Source organism: Oncorhynchus mykiss, chromosome 26 (assembly GCF_013265735.2).
Source record: "Oncorhynchus mykiss isolate Arlee chromosome 26, USDA_OmykA_1.1, whole genome shotgun sequence".
Taxonomy (NCBI): Eukaryota; Metazoa; Chordata; class Actinopteri; order Salmoniformes; family Salmonidae; genus Oncorhynchus; species Oncorhynchus mykiss.
In genome coordinates, this window is record NC_048590.1 from 49,031,849 (window position 1) to 49,050,968 (window position 19,120).

At 42.0% G+C, this 19,120-nt stretch overlaps 1 protein-coding gene across 2 annotated transcripts in view; it reads right to left on the reverse strand.

Moving 5' to 3' along the window:
• The window catches only part of LOC110527003 (E3 SUMO-protein ligase PIAS1-like), a 109,634-nt gene extending 94,807 nt beyond the window's left edge, over window positions 1-14,827 (reverse strand). For both annotated transcript variants that reach the window (XM_036963709.1, XM_036963708.1), the window contains exon 1: window positions 14,764-14,827. In XM_036963709.1, coding sequence (XP_036819604.1) covers window positions 14,764-14,787 — 24 coding nt within the window. In that variant the 5' untranslated portion in view covers window positions 14,788-14,827. The remainder of the gene's footprint in view (window positions 1-14,763) is intronic.
• Between the last annotated feature and the right edge of the window lie 4,293 nt (window positions 14,828-19,120).

Consider the following 19,120-nt stretch of genomic DNA (forward strand, 5'->3'; position numbering starts at 1 on the left):
TCAGAACATATTCAAACCTTTTTCTCTGCAGATTTCAGAACATATTCACACCTTTCTCTCTGCAGATTTAAGAACATATTCACACCTTTCTCTCTGCAGCTTTCTCTCTGCAGATTTCAGAACATATTCACACCTTTCTCTCTGCAGCTTTCTCTCTGCAGCTTTCAGAACATATTCACACCTTTCCTCAACAAGAGGAACAGTAGAACCACTAGTGTTATAGCCTAGGCTTTGATCAGACAGAACTTTTCAACTGATCTGACGTCAGCCGTAAACCTGGTCTGAAAACCTGGATATCCAAAGAAGCTTCAATGCAAATCATTTTCGAACCTGCTTCCATTACATGTCCAGCCAGCCCATAACACCAGTTATATATGTTTCCACGGCAACACAAGGCTTCAAAATCACCCCGGCTGGTAGCGAGCAGAGGCAGGCTATTTTTGGGCAGAAATGGTCAATTATACTTTTGGTACCCGAAGGCTATAATGAAATTTCACAATCTGCCTCAACACCACACTGTGCATTGAACAATAAAGGTATTGTGGCCAATAAAAGGGAAGACCGACCTCAGTAAAACCAAATGTGTTTCTGATGTTTTACCTCCACCATCGGTCCTCTATGAGCAGTCTGGTCGGACGATGCCATTGATGATCTATCTAAGGAACTCATCTCTTTAACTTCAACTAAATGTCTGTGTCTGGTCTTAAGGTGAAGTCATGCTGGGTCAATATAGCACGTTTCTCTTAGTCAGCTCAGTCCCCCATTAATGAAATCAGCCTGTGAAGAATCTGATTGTCACAAACAGTCCAGTCCAATAACATAGCCTCTCAGTTACTAGTTAGTCATGATGCAATGGAACAGTTTGAGAAGTAGTAGGCTATGAGTTCAAAGCAGTAACATCACACCACACAACCGCTATCATCTCTCACACACACACACACACACACACACACACACGAAGAAAACAGTCATCATCCACTTTGGTGATTACTGAGCACACGTCTCTTCTTCTGAATAGCACTGATCCTACCTATGAGAGGTAGCCTGGTGCTGAGAGAGAGACAGAGAGAGAGAGAGAGACAGAGACAGAGGGAGAGAGAGAGAGAGACAGAGGGAGAGAGAGAGAGAGACAGAGGCAGAGAGAGACAGAGACAGAGGCAGAGGGAGAGAGACAGAGGCAGAGGGAGAGAGACAGAGGCAGAGGGAGAGAGACAGAGGCAGAGGGAGAGAGACAGAGGCAGAGGGAGAGAGACAGAGGCAGAGGGAGAGAGACAGAGGCAGAGGGAGAGAGACAGAGGCAGAGGGAGAGAGACAGAGGCAGAGGGAGAGAGACAGAGGCAGAGGGAGAGAGACAGAGGCAGAGGGAGAGAGACAGAGACAGAGGGAGAGAGAGACAGAGGGAGAGAGAGACAGAGGGAGAGAGAGACAGAGGGGGAGAGAGACAGAGGGGGAGAGAGACAGAGGGGGAGAGAGACAGAGGGGGAGAGAGACAGAGGGGGAGAGAGAGACAGGGGGAGAGAGAGACAGGGGGAGAGAGAACCGTGTCATTTAGAGATTAGCCTAGCCACAGGCTCTACAAATAGACTTCACCTGTAAGCTTCCAGAGCAGGAGGAGTTACTGTACAGGCCCGTTGGTGCAGCTGTCTGCAGAATGAGACTAATGCAGATGAAGGACTTTTACAATAGCAACAATTGAAATGTTTTAAGCAACAATATAGTCTGCTTCTTGTCTATATCAACGCAATACATTTGAGGCCATTTTAGGCCTATTTCTGACAGATTTCAGAAACCACAGAGTATTTGAAGCCATGGATGAGCCTAAGAGTTGAGTTATGGATCGATGCATCTTGAAGCACGGGTTACATCCCGTACCAATGTAAGGAGTAGATTTAATATTCTAGCAGTTTCTATGCCAATTAGCAGAGGCTTTAATCCAAAGCGATTTACAGTCATGCGTGCATACATTTTACGTATGGGTGGTACCTGGAATTGAAGGCGCCATACTCTACAAACTGAGCAACAGAATCAGACACGTGTTACCTACAGAATCAGACCCGTGTAACCTACAGAATCAGACCCGTGTAACCTACAGAATCAGACCCGTGTAACCTACAGAATCAGACCCGTGTTACCTACGGAATCAGACCCGTGTAACCTACGGAATCAGACCCGTGTAACCTGCGGAATCAGACCCGTGTTACCTACGGAATCAGACCCGTGTTACCTACGGAATCAGACCCGTGTTACCTACAGAATCAGACCCGTGTTACCTACAGAATCAGACCCGTGTTACCTACAGAATCAGACTCGTGTTACCTACAGAATCAGACCTGTGTAACCTACGGAATCAGACCCGTGTTACCTACGGAATCAGACCCGTGTTACCTACGGAATCAGACCCGTGTTACCTACGGAATCAGACCCGTGTTACCTACGGAATCAGACCCGTGTTACCTACGGAATCAGACCCGTGTAACCTACGGAATCAGACCCGTGTTACCTACGGAATCAGACCCGTGTAACCTACGGAATCAGACCCGTGTTACCTACGGAATCAGACCCGTGTTACCTACAGAATCAGACCCGTGTTACCTACAGAATCAGACCCGTGTTACCTACAGAATCAGACCCGTGTTACCTACAGAATCAGACCCGTGTTACCTACAGAATCAGACCCGTGTAACCTACAGAATCAGACCCGTGTTACCTACAGAATCAGACCCGTGTTACCTACAGAATCAGACCTGTAGTGCAACTCAACAGGGATGAGAAAGACAGCTCTGAATCATTTGATCACATTACCAGTCAAGCAACTGATGAACTTTGGGTCACCTCACACCTCTACAGAGGCTAGTTCAGAGGAGAGGAGAGACTGACTCAGTGAACACTACAACCACTAGCTATGGTTCACGAAATCTGCAAAGCCTTTTTCTCACTAACATTACCACTGGGAGGTAGGGTATAGCCTATGGCATTAAAAACATGGGAGTATTGTATTCTCACTTCTTCAAATCCCCAACCCTGGAAGACACCAGGTCAGTGGATCTAGCATTCAACACAGAGCTAAGGATAAGAGAGAGAGACAGAATGTACTGACTGTCTCCACTGTAGTGTTGATGATCTGATGTACTGACTGTCTCCACTGCAGTGATGATCTGATGTACTGACTGTCTCCACTGTAGTGATGATCTGATGTACTGACTGTCTCCACTGTAGTGTTGATCTGATGTACTGACTGTCTCCACTGTAGTGATGATCTGATGTACTGACTGTCTCCACTGTAGTGATGATCTGATGTACTGACTGTCTCCACTGTAGTGATGATTTGATGTACTGACTGTCTCCACTGTAGTGATGATCTGATGTACTGACTGTCTCCACTGTAGTGATGATCTGATGTACTGACTATCTCCACTGCAGTGTTGATCTGATGTAGTGACTGTCTCCACTGTAGTGTTGATGATCTGATGTACTGACTGTCTCCACTGTAGTGTTGATGATCTGATGTACTGACTGTCTCCACTGTAGTGTTGATGATCTGATGTACTGACTGTCTCCACTGTAGTGTTGATGATCTGATGTACTGACTGTCTCCACTGTAGTGTTGATGATCTGATGTACTGACTGTCTCCACTGTAGTGTTGATGATCTGATGTACTGACTGTCTCCACTGTAGTGTTGATGATCTGATGTACTGACTGTCTCCACTGTAGTGATGATCTGATGTAGTGACTGTCTCCACTGTACTGACTGTCTCCACTGTAGTGATGATCTGATGTAGTGACTGTCTCCACTGTAGTGTTGATGATCTGATGTACTGACTGTATCCACTGTAGTGTTGATGATCTGATGCACTGACTGTCTCTACTGTAGTGTTGATGATCTGATGTAGTGACTGTCTCTACTGTACTGACTGTCTCCACTGTAGTGATGATCTGATGTAGTGACTGTCTCCACTGTAGTGTTGATGATCTGATGTACTGACTGTCTCCACTGTAGTGATGATCTGATGTACTGACTGTCTCCACTGTAGTGTTGATGATCTGATGTACTGACTGTCTCCACTGTAGTGTTGATGATCTGATGTACTGACTGTCTCCACTGTAGTGTTGATGATCTGATGTACTGACTGTCTCCACTGTAGTGTTGATGATCTGATGTACTGACTGTCTCCACTGTAGTGATGATCTGATGTAGTGACTGTCTCCACTATACTGACTGTCTCCACTGTAGTGATGATCTGATGTAGTGACTGTCTCCACTGTAGTGTTGATGATCTGATGTACTGACTGTATCCACTGTAGTGTTGATGATCTGATGCACTGACTGTCTCTACTGTAGTGTTGATGATCTGATGCACTGACTGTCTCCACTGTAGTGATGATCTGATGTAGTGACTGTCTCCACTGTACTGACTGTCTCCACTGTAGTGATGATCTGATGTAGTGACTGTCTCCACTGTAGTGTTGATGATCTGATGTAGTGACTGTCTCCACTGTAGTGTTGATGATCTGATGTACTGACTGTATCCACTGTAGTGTTGATGATCTGATGCACTGACTGTCTCCACTGTAGTGTTGATGATCTGATGTACTGACTGTCTCCACTGTAGTGATGATCTGATGCACTGACTGTCTCTACTGTAGTGTTGATGATCTGATGTACTGACTGTCTCCACTGTAGTGTTGATGATCTGATGTACTGACTGTCTCCACTGTAGTGTTGATGATCTGATGTAGTGACTGTCTCTACTGTACTGACTGTCTCCACTGTAGTGATGATCTGATGTAGTGACTGTCTCCACTGTAGTGTTGATGATCTGATGTACTGACTGTCTCCACTGTAGTGTTGATGATCTGATGTACTGACTGTCTCCACTGTAGTGATGATCTGATGTAGTGACTGTCTCCACTGTACTGACTGTCTCCACTGTAGTGATGATCTGATGTAGTGACTGTCTCCACTGTAGTGTTGATGATCTGATGTACTGACTGTATCCACTGTAGTGTTGATGATCTGATGCACTGACTGTCTCTACTGTAGTGTTGATGATCTGATGTAGTGACTGTCTCTACTGTACTGACTGTCTCCACTGTAGTGATGATCTGATGTAGTGACTGTCTCCACTGTAGTGTTGATGATCTGATGTACTGACTGTCTCCACTGTAGTGATGATCTGATGTACTGACTGTCTCCACTGTAGTGTTGATGATCTGATGTACTGACTGTCTCCACTGTAGTGTTGATGATCTGATGTACTGACTGTCTCCACTGTAGTGTTGATGATCTGATGTACTGACTGTCTCCACTGTAGTGATGATCTGATGTAGTGACTGTCTCCACTATACTGACTGTCTCCACTGTAGTGATGATCTGATGTAGTGACTGTCTCCACTGTAGTGTTGATGATCTGATGTACTGACTGTATCCACTGTAGTGTTGATGATCTGATGCACTGACTGTCTCTACTGTAGTGTTGATGATCTGATGCACTGACTGTCTCCACTGTAGTGATGATCTGATGTAGTGACTGTCTCCACTGTACTGACTGTCTCCACTGTAGTGATGATCTGATGTAGTGACTGTCTCCACTGTAGTGTTGATGATCTGATGTAGTGACTGTCTCCACTGTAGTGTTGATGATCTGATGTACTGACTGTATCCACTGTAGTGTTGATGATCTGATGCACTGACTGTCTCCACTGTAGTGTTGATGATCTGATGTACTGACTGTCTCCACTGTAGTGATGATTTGATGCACTGACTGTCTCTACTGTAGTGTTGATGATCTGATGTACTGACTGTCTCCACTGTAGTGTTGATGATCTGATGTACTGACTGTCTCCACTGTAGTGTTGATGATCTGATGTAGTGACTGTCTCTACTGTACTGACTGTCTCCACTGTAGTGATGATCTGATGTAGTGACTGTCTCCACTGTAGTGTTGATGATCTGATGTACTGACTGTATCCACTGTAGTGTTGATGATCTGATGCACTGACTGTCTCTACTGTAGTGTTGATGATCTGATGTAGTGACTGTCTTCACTGTAGTGTTGATGATCTGATGTACTGACTGTCTCCACTGTAGTGATGATCTGATGTACTGACTGTCTCCACTGTAGTGTTGATGATCTGATGTACTGACTGTCTCCACTGTAGTGTTGATGATCTGATGTACTGACTGTCTCCACTGTAGTGTTGATGATCTGATGTACTGACTGTCTCCACTGTAGTGTTGATGATCTGATGTACTGACTGTCTCCACTGTAGTGATGATCTGATGTAGTGACTGTCTCCACTGTAGTGTTGATGATCTGATGTACTGACTGTATCCACTGTAGTGTTGATGATCTGATGCACTGACTGTCTCTACTGTAGTGTTGATGATCTGATGCACTGACTGTCTCTACTGTAGTGTTGATGATCTGATGTACTGACTGTCTCCACTGTAGTGATGATCTGATGTAGTGACTGTCTCCACTGTACTGACTGTCTCCACTGTAGTGATGATCTGATGTAGTGACTGTCTCCACTGTAGTGTTGATGATCTGATGTACTGACTGTCTCCACTGTAGTGATGATCTGATGCACTGACTGTCTCTACTGTAGTGTTGATGATCTGATGTACTGACTGTCTCCACTGTAGTGATGATCTGATGTAGTGACTGTCTCCACTGTAGTGTTGATGATCTGATGTACTGACTGTCTCCACTGTAGTGTTGATGATCTGATGTACTGACTGTCTCCACTGTAGTGATGATCTGATGTAGTGACTGTCTCCACTGTACTGACTGTCTCCACTGTAGTGATGATCTGATGTAGTGACTGTCTCCACTGTAGTGTTGATGATCTGATGTACTGACTGTATCCACTGTAGTGTTGATGATCTGATGCACTGACTGTCTCTACTGTAGTGTTGATGATCTGATGTAGTGACTGTCTCTACTGTACTGACTGTCTCCACTGTAGTGATGATCTGATGTAGTGACTGTCTCCACTGTAGTGTTGATGATCTGATGTACTGACTGTCTCCACTGTAGTGATGATCTGATGTACTGACTGTCTCCACTGTAGTGTTGATGATCTGATGTACTGACTGTCTCCACTGTAGTGTTGATGATCTGATGTACTGACTGTCTCCACTGTAGTGTTGATGATCTGATGTACTGACTGTCTCCACTGTAGTGATGATCTGATGTAGTGACTGTCTCCACTATACTGACTGTCTCCACTGTAGTGATGATCTGATGTAGTGACTGTCTCCACTGTAGTGTTGATGATCTGATGTACTGACTGTATCCACTGTAGTGTTGATGATCTGATGCACTGACTGTCTCTACTGTAGTGTTGATGATCTGATGCACTGACTGTCTCCACTGTAGTGATGATCTGATGTAGTGACTGTCTCCACTGTACTGACTGTCTCCACTGTAGTGATGATCTGATGTAGTGACTGTCTCCACTGTAGTGTTGATGATCTGATGTAGTGACTGTCTCCACTGTAGTGTTGATGATCTGATGTACTGACTGTATCCACTGTAGTGTTGATGATCTGATGCACTGACTGTCTCCACTGTAGTGTTGATGATCTGATGTACTGACTGTCTCCACTGTAGTGATGATTTGATGCACTGACTGTCTCTACTGTAGTGTTGATGATCTGATGTACTGACTGTCTCCACTGTAGTGTTGATGATCTGATGTACTGACTGTCTCCACTGTAGTGTTGATGATCTGATGTAGTGACTGTCTCTACTGTACTGACTGTCTCCACTGTAGTGATGATCTGATGTAGTGACTGTCTCCACTGTAGTGTTGATGATCTGATGTACTGACTGTATCCACTGTAGTGTTGATGATCTGATGCACTGACTGTCTCTACTGTAGTGTTGATGATCTGATGTAGTGACTGTCTTCACTGTAGTGTTGATGATCTGATGTACTGACTGTCTCCACTGTAGTGATGATCTGATGTACTGACTGTCTCCACTGTAGTGTTGATGATCTGATGTACTGACTGTCTCCACTGTAGTGTTGATGATCTGATGTACTGACTGTCTCCACTGTAGTGTTGATGATCTGATGTACTGACTGTCTCCACTGTAGTGTTGATGATCTGATGTACTGACTGTCTCCACTGTAGTGATGATCTGATGTAGTGACTGTCTCCACTGTAGTGTTGATGATCTGATGTACTGACTGTATCCACTGTAGTGTTGATGATCTGATGCACTGACTGTCTCTACTGTAGTGTTGATGATCTGATGCACTGACTGTCTCTACTGTAGTGTTGATGATCTGATGTACTGACTGTCTCCACTGTAGTGATGATCTGATGTAGTGACTGTCTCCACTGTACTGACTGTCTCCACTGTAGTGATGATCTGATGTAGTGACTGTCTCCACTGTAGTGTTGATGATCTGATGTACTGACTGTCTCCACTGTAGTGATGATCTGATGCACTGACTGTCTCTACTGTAGTGTTGATGATCTGATGTACTGACTGTCTCCACTGTAGTGTTGATGATCTGATGTACTGACTGTCTCCACTGTAGTGTTGATGATCTGATGTACTGACTGTCTCCACTGTAGTGTTGATGATCTGATGTACTGACTGTCTCCACTGTAGTGTTGATCTGATGCACTGACTGTCTCCACTGTAGTGTTGATCTGATGCACTGACTGTCTCCACTGTACTGACTGTCTCCACTGTAGTGTTGATGATCTGATGTACTGACTGTCTCCACTGTAGTGTTGATCTGATGCACTGACTGTCTCCACTGTACTGACTGTCTCCACTGTAGTGTTGATGATCTGATGTACTGACTGTCTCCACTGTACTGACTGTCTCCACTGTAGTGTTGATGATCTGATGTGCTGTCTCCACTGTAGTGTTGATGATCTGATGTACTGACTGTCTCCACTGTAGTGTTGATGATCTGATGTACTGACTGTCTCCACTGTAGTGATGATCTGATGTACTGACTGTCTCCACTGTAGTGTTGATGATCTGATGTACTGACTGTCTCCACTGTAGTGATGATCTGATGTACTGACTGTCTCCACTGTAGTGTTGATGATCTGATGTACTGACTGTCTCCACTGTAGTGATGATCTGATGTACTGACTGTCTCCACTGTAGTGATGATCTGATGTACTGACTGTCTCCACTGTAGTGTTGATGATCTGATGTACTGACTGTCTCCACTGTACTGACTGTCTCCACTGTAGTGTTGATGATCTGATGTACTGTCTCCACTGTAGTGTTGATGATCTGATGTACTGACTGTCTCCACTGTAGTGATGATCTGATGTACTGACTGTCTCCACTGTAGTGTTGATGATCTGATATACTGACTGTCTCCACTGTAGTGTTGATGATCTGATGCGAGTGTAATGATTTGCAAGAAACCCGAAGCGTTAATCATCAGCGGTGAAATACTATTTGTAGGAAGCAATCTCATGTCATACGAACTCCATCTGCTCCGAGTTAGAGCCTGGACATGGTTTAGGAACAGAAACTAACAACAGACAACGTGTGTGAGAGGAGTAAAGACTTAAACACCAACGCCGTGCCGTAGAAGAGATACACCCGAGGACATTAACATGGACTTCCGTTTCCAAGCACACAGCAATAGCAACACTTTGGAGTAAAGTATAAAAATATCCCTCAGATCAATAGCAGCTCAAAAGGGAGCCTGTCAAGCATCGGGTATCGTCAGTTAGGCCCTAACTCATATTGTCCGCTGCAACGTCTCACAACAGATGTGCAGACTGAGACAACCCATAATAAAACACGGTCTGAAATACTGTTCCTAATCAAATGGTTGACGTGAGAAAACTGATGTCACTCTTTTTGAATCACAAAAAAAAACGTCATTTTGAAGTATGTCTACATCTGAATCAATTGCTATTGATTTGTGATCCTAGTACACTTGATTATGAACCACACAAGAAACATGAACCGCGCTAGCTTTAAATGAGATAATTCTAGGAAGGCAAGTAGGCAACTGCTCTGAAGGCACCATGCAGCAATGCTGAGAGAAATCATTCAGGCAAAAGGTTGCTATGCAGGTTTGCATTTCTGACAACTAGTTTAGGGATAAATGTAGCCTTTGATCATCACTCTCAGTTCCATTACATTATGACTCTCAGTTCCATTACATTATGACTCTCAGTTCCATTACATTATGACTCTCAGTTCCATTACATTATGACTCTCAGTTCCATTACATTACGACTCTCAGTTCCATTACATTACGACTCTCAGTTCCATTACATTACGACTCTCAGTTCCATTACATTATGACTCTCAGTTCCATTACATTATGACTCTCAGTTCCATTACATTATGACTCTCAGTTCCATTACATTACGACTCTCAGTTCCATTACATTACGACTCTCAGTTCCATTATGACTCTCAGTTCCATTACATTATGACTCTCAGTTCCATTACATTACGACTCTCAGTTCCATTATGACTCTCAGTTCCATTACATTATGACTCTCAGTTCCATTACATTACGACTCTCAGTTCCTTTACATTACGACTCTCAGTTCCATTACATTACGACTCTCAGTTCCATTACATTATGACTCTCAGTTCCATTACATTATGACTCTCAGTTCCATTACATTATGACTCTCAGTTCCATTACATTATGACTCTCAGTTCCATTACATTATGACTCTCAGTTCCATTACATTACGCCTCTCAGTTCCATTACATTACGCCTCTCAGTTCCATTACATTATGACTCTCAGTTCCATTACATTATGACTCTCAGTTCCATTACATTATGACTCTCAGTTCCATTACATTACGCCTCTCAGTACCATTACATTATGACTCTCAGTTCCATTACATTACGACTCTCAGTTCCATTACATTACGACTCTCAGTTCCATTACATTACGACTCTCAGTTCCATTACATTATGACTCTCAGTTCCATTACATTATGACTCTCAGTTCCATTACATTATGACTCTCAGTTCCATTACATTATGACTCTCAGTTCCATTACATTATGACTCTCAGTTCCATTACATTACGACTCTCAGTTCCATTACATTACGACTCTCAGTTCCATTATGACTCTCAGTTCCATTACATTATGACTCTCAGTTCCATTACATTACGACTCTCAGTTCCATTATGACTCTCAGTTCCATTACATTATGACTCTCAGTTCCATTACATTATGACTCTCAGTTCCTTTACATTACGACTCTCAGTTCCATTACATTACGACTCTCAGTTCCATTACATTATGACTCTCAGTTCCATTACATTATGACTCTCAGTTCCATTACATTATGACTCTCAGTTCCATTACGACTCTCAGTTCCATTACATTATGACTCTCAGTTCCATTACATTATGACTCTCAGTTCCATTACATTATGACTCTCAGTTCCATTACATTATGACTCTCAGTTCCATTACATTACGCCTCTCAGTTCCATTACATTATGACTCTCAGTTCCATTACATTATGACTCTCAGTTCCATTACATTATGACTCTCAGTTCCATTACATTACGCCTCTCAGTACCATTACATTATGACTCTCAGTTCCATTACATTATGACTCTCAGTTCCATTACATTACGCCTCTCAGTTCCATTACATTATGACTCTCAGTTCCATTACATTATGACTCTCAGTTCCATTACATTATGACTCTCAGTTCCATTACATTATGCCTCTCAGTTCCATTACATTATGACTCTCAGTTCCATTACATTACGACTCTGTTACATTACGACTCTCAGTTCCATTACATTATGACTCTCAGTTCCATTACATTACGACTCTCAGTTCCATTACATTACGACTCTCAGTTCCATTACATTATGACTCTCAGTTCCATTACATTATGACTCTCAGTTCCATTACATTATGACTCTCAGTTCCATTACATTATGACTCTCAGTTCCATTACATTATGACTCTCAGTTCCATTACATTACGACTCTCAGTTCCATTACATTACGACTCTCAGTTCCATTACATTACGACTCTCAGTTCCATTACATTATGACTCTCAGTTCCATTACATTATGACTCTCAGTTCCATTACATTATGACTCTCAGTTCCTTTACATTACGACTCTCAGTTCTATTACATTACGACTCTCAGTTCCATTACATTATGACTCTCAGTTCCATTACATTATGACTCTCAGTTCCATTACATTATGACTCTCAGTTCCATTACATTATGACTCTCAGTTCCATTACATTATGACTCTCAGTTCCATTACATTATGACTCTCAGTTCCATTACATTACGCCTCTCAGTTCCATTACATTATGACTCTCAGTTCCATTACATTATGACTCTCAGTTCCATTACATTATGACTCTCAGTTCCATTACATTACGCCTCTCAGTACCATTACATTATGACTCTCAGTTCCATTACATTATGACTCTTAGTTCCATTACATTATGACTCTCAGTTCCATTACATTACGCCTCTCAGTTCCATTACATTATGACTCTCAGTTCCATTACATTATGACTCTCAGTTCCATTACATTATGCCTCTCAGTTCCATTACATTACGACTCTCAGTTCCATTACATTACGACTCTCAGTTCCATTATGACTCTCAGTTCCATTACATTATGACTCTCAGTTCCATTACATTATGACTCTCAGTTCCATTACATTACGACTCTCAGTCCCATTACATTATGACTCTCAGTCCCATTACATTATGACTCTCAGTTCCATTACATTATGACTCTCAGTTCCATTACATTATGACTCTCAGTTCCATTACATTATGACTCTCAGTTCCATTACATTACGACTCTCAGTTCCATTACATTATGACTCTCAGTTCCATTACATTACGCCTCTCAGTTCCATTACATTATAACTCTCAGTTCCATTACATTACGACTCTCAGTTCCATTACATTATGACTCTCAGTTCCATTACATTACGCCTCTCAGTTCCATTACGCCTCTCAGTTCCATTACATTACGCCTCTCAGTTCCATTACATTACGCCTCTCAGTTCCATTACATTATGACTCTGTTACATTACGACTCTCAGTTACATTACGCCTCTCAGTTCGATTACATTATGACTCTGTTACATTACGACTCTCAGTTCCATTATGACTCTCAGTTCCATTACATTATGCATAAGAGTAATTGGAAGAAGGCATCTTCTGTACAGTTTTGTTAAAAACCCCAGCGCTCGGCCTGAACATGAACAAGCATCGCTTGTGGTACGGTTTTGGAAGCATACAAACCTTATCTTTCATATCAGCGAGAAATCATTTTCAAAAAAGGTTACATTGATATACATCTTTATAGGGTTAGGGTTCCCACACGGCCATATCTCCAAGTTACAGCGCACGTTAATGGAAGACCTATGCTAATTAACTATCTAGCATGCTCCGAATACCTGTGTGTAACGGAAGGCCGCCAGAAACGTGTGGTCACTGTAAAATACTGTCGGCTGCAACTGTGATGAAGCCGGTTAAAACAGTGTGCAGTAAGTGTATATTTTGTATTTGTAGAATTATTTTTGATGTGATATGAATGTAAAGGGCTTTATGCTTCTAGAATTGTATCATTGATTCCCATTTAGATTGAGTATTTGGCTGTCAGAGACAGTATACCTGTGATAATAACATTTGGTCATTGGACCTTAAAGAGTACATCTTGGGCGAGGGTAAATTAGGGCTGAACTAACTAAACTAACTCAAAACAAGTTACCAGAACTTGAACTGCAATGAATGAACCGGAACCCCGGTATATATATATATTTTTTTAATATTATTTTTTATATTTTACTGCTGCTCTTTAATGACTTGTTACTTTTATCCGTATTTATTGAAACTGCACTGTTGGTTAGGGGCTTGTAAGTAAGCATTTCACTGTAAGGTCTACCTACACCTGTTGTATTCGGCGCATGTGACTAATAACGTTTGATTTTGATGCAGAGCAACGTGTTAAGATTAGCATAAAGCCTAAACGTGTTCAAAGATGTCAACATATCAAAAGAACATTGCTACACGTTTTACAACATCTATCACTATGACCCAGTGATAGTCAGCTGGGGAAATAAAAATGTATTCACTTTTTCTCCACACCGCTGTGTAAAAGTTACCTAACTAACCAGGCTAGAAACCGTTTTCAAATTAGAACAGCTTGTCACTGTTACACCATTGAAAAGTGCATCATTTTATGCGTCTTGAGAAATTGATTAAAAGTGAAAACTCTTGAATAGTCGCCTAAACTAGCAAGAAGCAGATGTAGTCCTTCTCCCATCGCTAGCGGGAGCCTCTGTTCACTAGCTTGACAGAACGTCAAGACCGCTCGTCCCCTCTCCAAACGCGGACCAACTAATTAGCTGATAACGGCATCCTCATTCAAACAGTCAACTACTACCCATCATTGTCATAAGATACTTTTTAACTAAATGTCTACTAAATTGACATGGACCGAAAAGGAAAAATACTTTTTAATTATTCCGCTAGCTAGCTAATAAAGATATTCTATGCAGGAGACCGCTAACGAACGAGCGGTTCTCTCTCAACATCAACAATAACATGTTCCAGCTTTCCCCTTATAGTGAATTCCTTTAAAGTTATCCTTTTGCACAAAAAATACACATAAATTCACACTAAAATGTGTTCCTTGTCGTTTAAATTACACATGCGAAGACTTGCGTTGGCATTATATCGTTTGCTAACCGTTTACATTTATAATGATTTCAAGCTGCGCTTTACCTTCAATTCCGCACTCTCCGCCATCTTGCAATTCCTAGTGCAAGCGTGATGACGTATTGTGACGTTGACGACCACCACGCTACGTGCGTGCGCTCATTGGGGGTGCATTTAAAATACTTGAAACGTTGTTTGAGTGCTTAAAACTGTGTTAGTTTTGCAGTAGATATAATCCGTCCCATATTCCGTTTCAAGAGATACGTTTAATTGACATGACACTTTAGGCATCTTTTGATGTCCTCAATCAATGTAAAATGCAACATTTTTTCCTCTCCCAACCACCAACTTGTTCTTTGTAATGGAGTTTTGTACTTCATTTCCTCCACAAAAGACTCACTCCCTCGCACGCACGCACGCACGCACGCACGCACACACACACACACACACACACACACACACACACACACACACACACACACACACACACACACACACACACACACACACACACACACACACAAACACACACACACAAGACAGGGAATATATATATGTGGAAAGGATGTGGTTATCTGTTAAACAGGAAAATAAGGAATAAATGCAATGGATACAACAGGATAAGCAAATGGATCCAGAATACAACAGAATGGACTGGTAATACAACTGGATTAGTAATTAAATAGCACAGGACTGTATAATAAATATATATATAATCAAACAACTATCAGTAACAGTAAACACACAAAGTTACAACAACAATATTAAAGGTCTTCTGCACGCACTCCATCCCACAAGTCCACTCAGAGGAGAAGTGAGGAGACAGTGGGCTGCACAGAGAGAAGAGCTGTCAGGTGTCGTGCCCCCTGACAACGTGCCCATTAGCAACCAATCAGGGTTAAGTCACACAGGTCAGAGAGAGTTTGAGAGGCCGGTTTATGGCTTGGTCGAAAATTTTCGACCTACGTTTATGGTGCCCCCAGACACTCAGGCAAGCTCCTGGGAGATGGGGAGTGGGCTGTGCAGATTGAAAGGGTTGTGAGGTGCTGATAAGAGTCAATTCGTAACAAAAACAGTTCTTGAGATATGCTTGAAAAATGGGATTTACCTGTTTTATATATACACTATATATTACAAATGTATGTGGACACATCTTCAAATGAGTGAATTCGGCTATTTCAGCCACACCCGTTGCTGACAGGTGTATAAAATCGAGCACACAGCCATGAAATCTCCATAGACAAACATTTGCAGTAGAATGACCATACTGAAGAGCTCAGTGACTTTTAACGTGGCACTGTCATTGGATTCCACATTTCCAGCAAGTCAGTTCATCAAATTTCTGCCCTGCTAGAACTGCCCCGTTCAACTGTAAGGGCTGTTATTGTTAAGTGGAAACTTCTAGGAGCATTAACGGCTCAGCCGTGAAGTGGTAGGCCACACAAGCTCACAGAAAGTGCGTAACCCTCACTACCGAGTTCCAAACTGCCTCTGGAAGCAACGTCGGCACAATAACTATTCGTCAGGAGCTTCATGAAATGTGTTTCCATGGCCGTGCAGCCGCACACAAGTCTCAGATCATCATGCACAATGACAAGAGTCGGCTGGAGTGGTGTAAAGCTCGCCGCCATTGGACTCTGGAGCAGTGGAAATGCGTTCTCTGGAGTGATGAATCACGCTTCATCATCTGACAGTTTGGCGGAAGCCAGGGGGATGCTACCTACCTGAATGCATAGTGCCAACTGTAAAGTTTGGTGGAGGAGGAATAAAGGTCTGGGGCTGTTTTTCATAGTTCGGGCTAGGTCCCGTAGTTCCAGTGAAGGGAAATCTTAACACTACAGCAAACAAAGACATTCTAGAGAATGATGTGCTTCCAACTTTGTGGCAACAGTTTGGGGAGGCCCTTTCCTGGTTCAGCATGACAATGGCCCCGTGTATAAAGCGAGGTCCATACAGAAATGTTTTTTCAAGATCGATGTGGAAGAACTTGACTTGCCTGCACAGAGCCCTGACCTCAACCCCATAGAACACATTTGGGATGAATTGGAACGCCGACTGCGAGCCAGGCCTAATCGCCCAACATTAGTGCCCGACCTCACTAATGCTCTTGTGGCTGAATGGAAGCAAGTCCCCACAGCAATGTTCCAACATCTAGTGGGAAGCCTTCCCAGAAGAGTGGAGGATGCTATAGTAGCAAAGGGGGGACCAACTCTAATGTTAATGCCCATGATTTTGGCATGTGAGTACTACTTTCAGAACTACTGGCTAAAAAGTATACAAGAGTACCGGAGAATCCCTTTAATAGACCAATAAGACAGAGAGTCCCAAACCTATGCCAATAATAGCTACATTTTCAGTTGTCCCCTCCTCACTCAGACCACTCCCAGACAATCCTAACTAAATTCTGGCTTGAGAAATTGCCCTTTACTAAAGAAGCAATTTTTGTTTGTTTTCAATTAAACTGGTCAAAAATAATCCCAGTAAGGTACTTAATTGTTATCCAGAAATGATTTGATATGGAGATTAAAACGGCTACATTGGACCTTTTAAAACAGTTCATAGTTTGCTCTCTCTACAACTACAAACATTTTAGAACGTTGCCCACCCTGAATGCATCTTTATAATATAGACTAACAAGGTGTCTAAAGCACCCAATAAATTAGTTCCAATAGGATTGGTAAACACGCAGCAGCAGAAAACTAGTTTGGAATGAGATAGCAGTGGGATTGGGCACCGTTTCAGAATAGGGACCTATCGACTTCACGTTTGAAAAGTTATAAATGCTGGATATTCATGAGCCAGTAGATGTCACTAATCTTCATTCTCCAGTAGATGGCACTATCTCCATTGTAATTCAGACTATGGTAGATACAGATTACCCACTATTTTTCTGACATTTATAGAGCCCCCAAAGTCCTCATGAAATTGTTAATATGACTATGTTATATCTAATCATGAATAAGATAATGCCCCCCAGCTTTCCAGTGTTGTACTGATATCTATGTATCTTATTTGGTCATACCATACATGGCTACTCCTTATCCCTAAGAGGGACATGAACAGAACACTGGGTGGAGTACATTACTCCCTAACAATGCAATTCATCTTCAATGTAATGATTGATGACACAAATCCATTACGGATGACTTCAGTCAACCATAGAAGGCTCACGTGGAGGGGTATTTGAACAGGGACGGCTGTTGCACATGTTCCAGTCCCCACCTGTTCAATGTGATGTCCACAGTGACAGGACAAGTGCAGGCTAACTTTGTATTTGTCTTTGTCTAAGGAGTCATTTAGAGTTAGATTCCATGACCAATGTTGGCATAATGAACAGGAACAAACATTATTTCATGGCCACTCTAATAGGTTGATAAACTTCTATGATGTACAAACCATACCCTTTCATTCTCATGTTTGGCCGGGCCATTCTGAACAATTGTAACAAAAAAGCAAATAAATCTGAACTCATTCACTGTGAAAATGGGTTCACTCATTACAACTGATATTTAAGTGGGCTTTTATATGTTTGGGTGTACCACGACAAAACAGTTTGAGCGACTTTCAAAAAGAGTATTGTTTGGTATTGAGGGCAGCCCTCCGACACTATTTACCAAGGGTGTAATGGGTTATGTGGTCTGTTCATTCTTATAATTTAAGAAGACTTTTATTCATGGCTTCTCACAATCATACTCGTGTATACAGTCATAATAAAATACATCTTTAAAAATATCCTGATTAAAAAATGAAAAATAATCATACTTCAACGGTGTCTGTTAATCATTGTAATGTAATCAATGTCACTATGTCAGTACTTCACTCAAATGTCAGTTGAACTTGTGAAGTTGTGTAGAGTCAAATGTTTAGTAGTTTGTGATATTATGAAGCTTAACAAACCAGTAAATATATAAATTATTATATCGATACTGTGTTGCCGATCTATACCATGTGCAACAGCAAAAAAAATGATCACATCACTTGTGTTCAATGCCATTCTCATGTAAACGAAACAGGAAAATGAAAACTCCGGTTCATAAACAACTTCTTCAGTATACCTTGTGTAAACATGTTACAATACACACACGAGTGGTTAGTATTCAAATGAAAAGGTGCCTTCACGTGGGGAGCAATTACTGTCAAAAAAGATTAATATTCAACATGCATCACTGCCATTATGCGAGCATCTCTCTTACTCTCTCGTGCCTAGGGACAGAGGGCCATCTAAAGAGCATTTAATCAATAGCTATTAGGCTTCACATCAGAATAATTAGATTTCACTATTAAACAGGGCTATTCCCCTGACAGAATGTCGAACATAACTTGACTGGACTTCTGAGACAGCCCATGTATGGAATGAGTCGTTTGATAAGAAAAAAAAAAACAAAAAAATTAAACAACCTGGATGCTAAATTAATTTTAAATC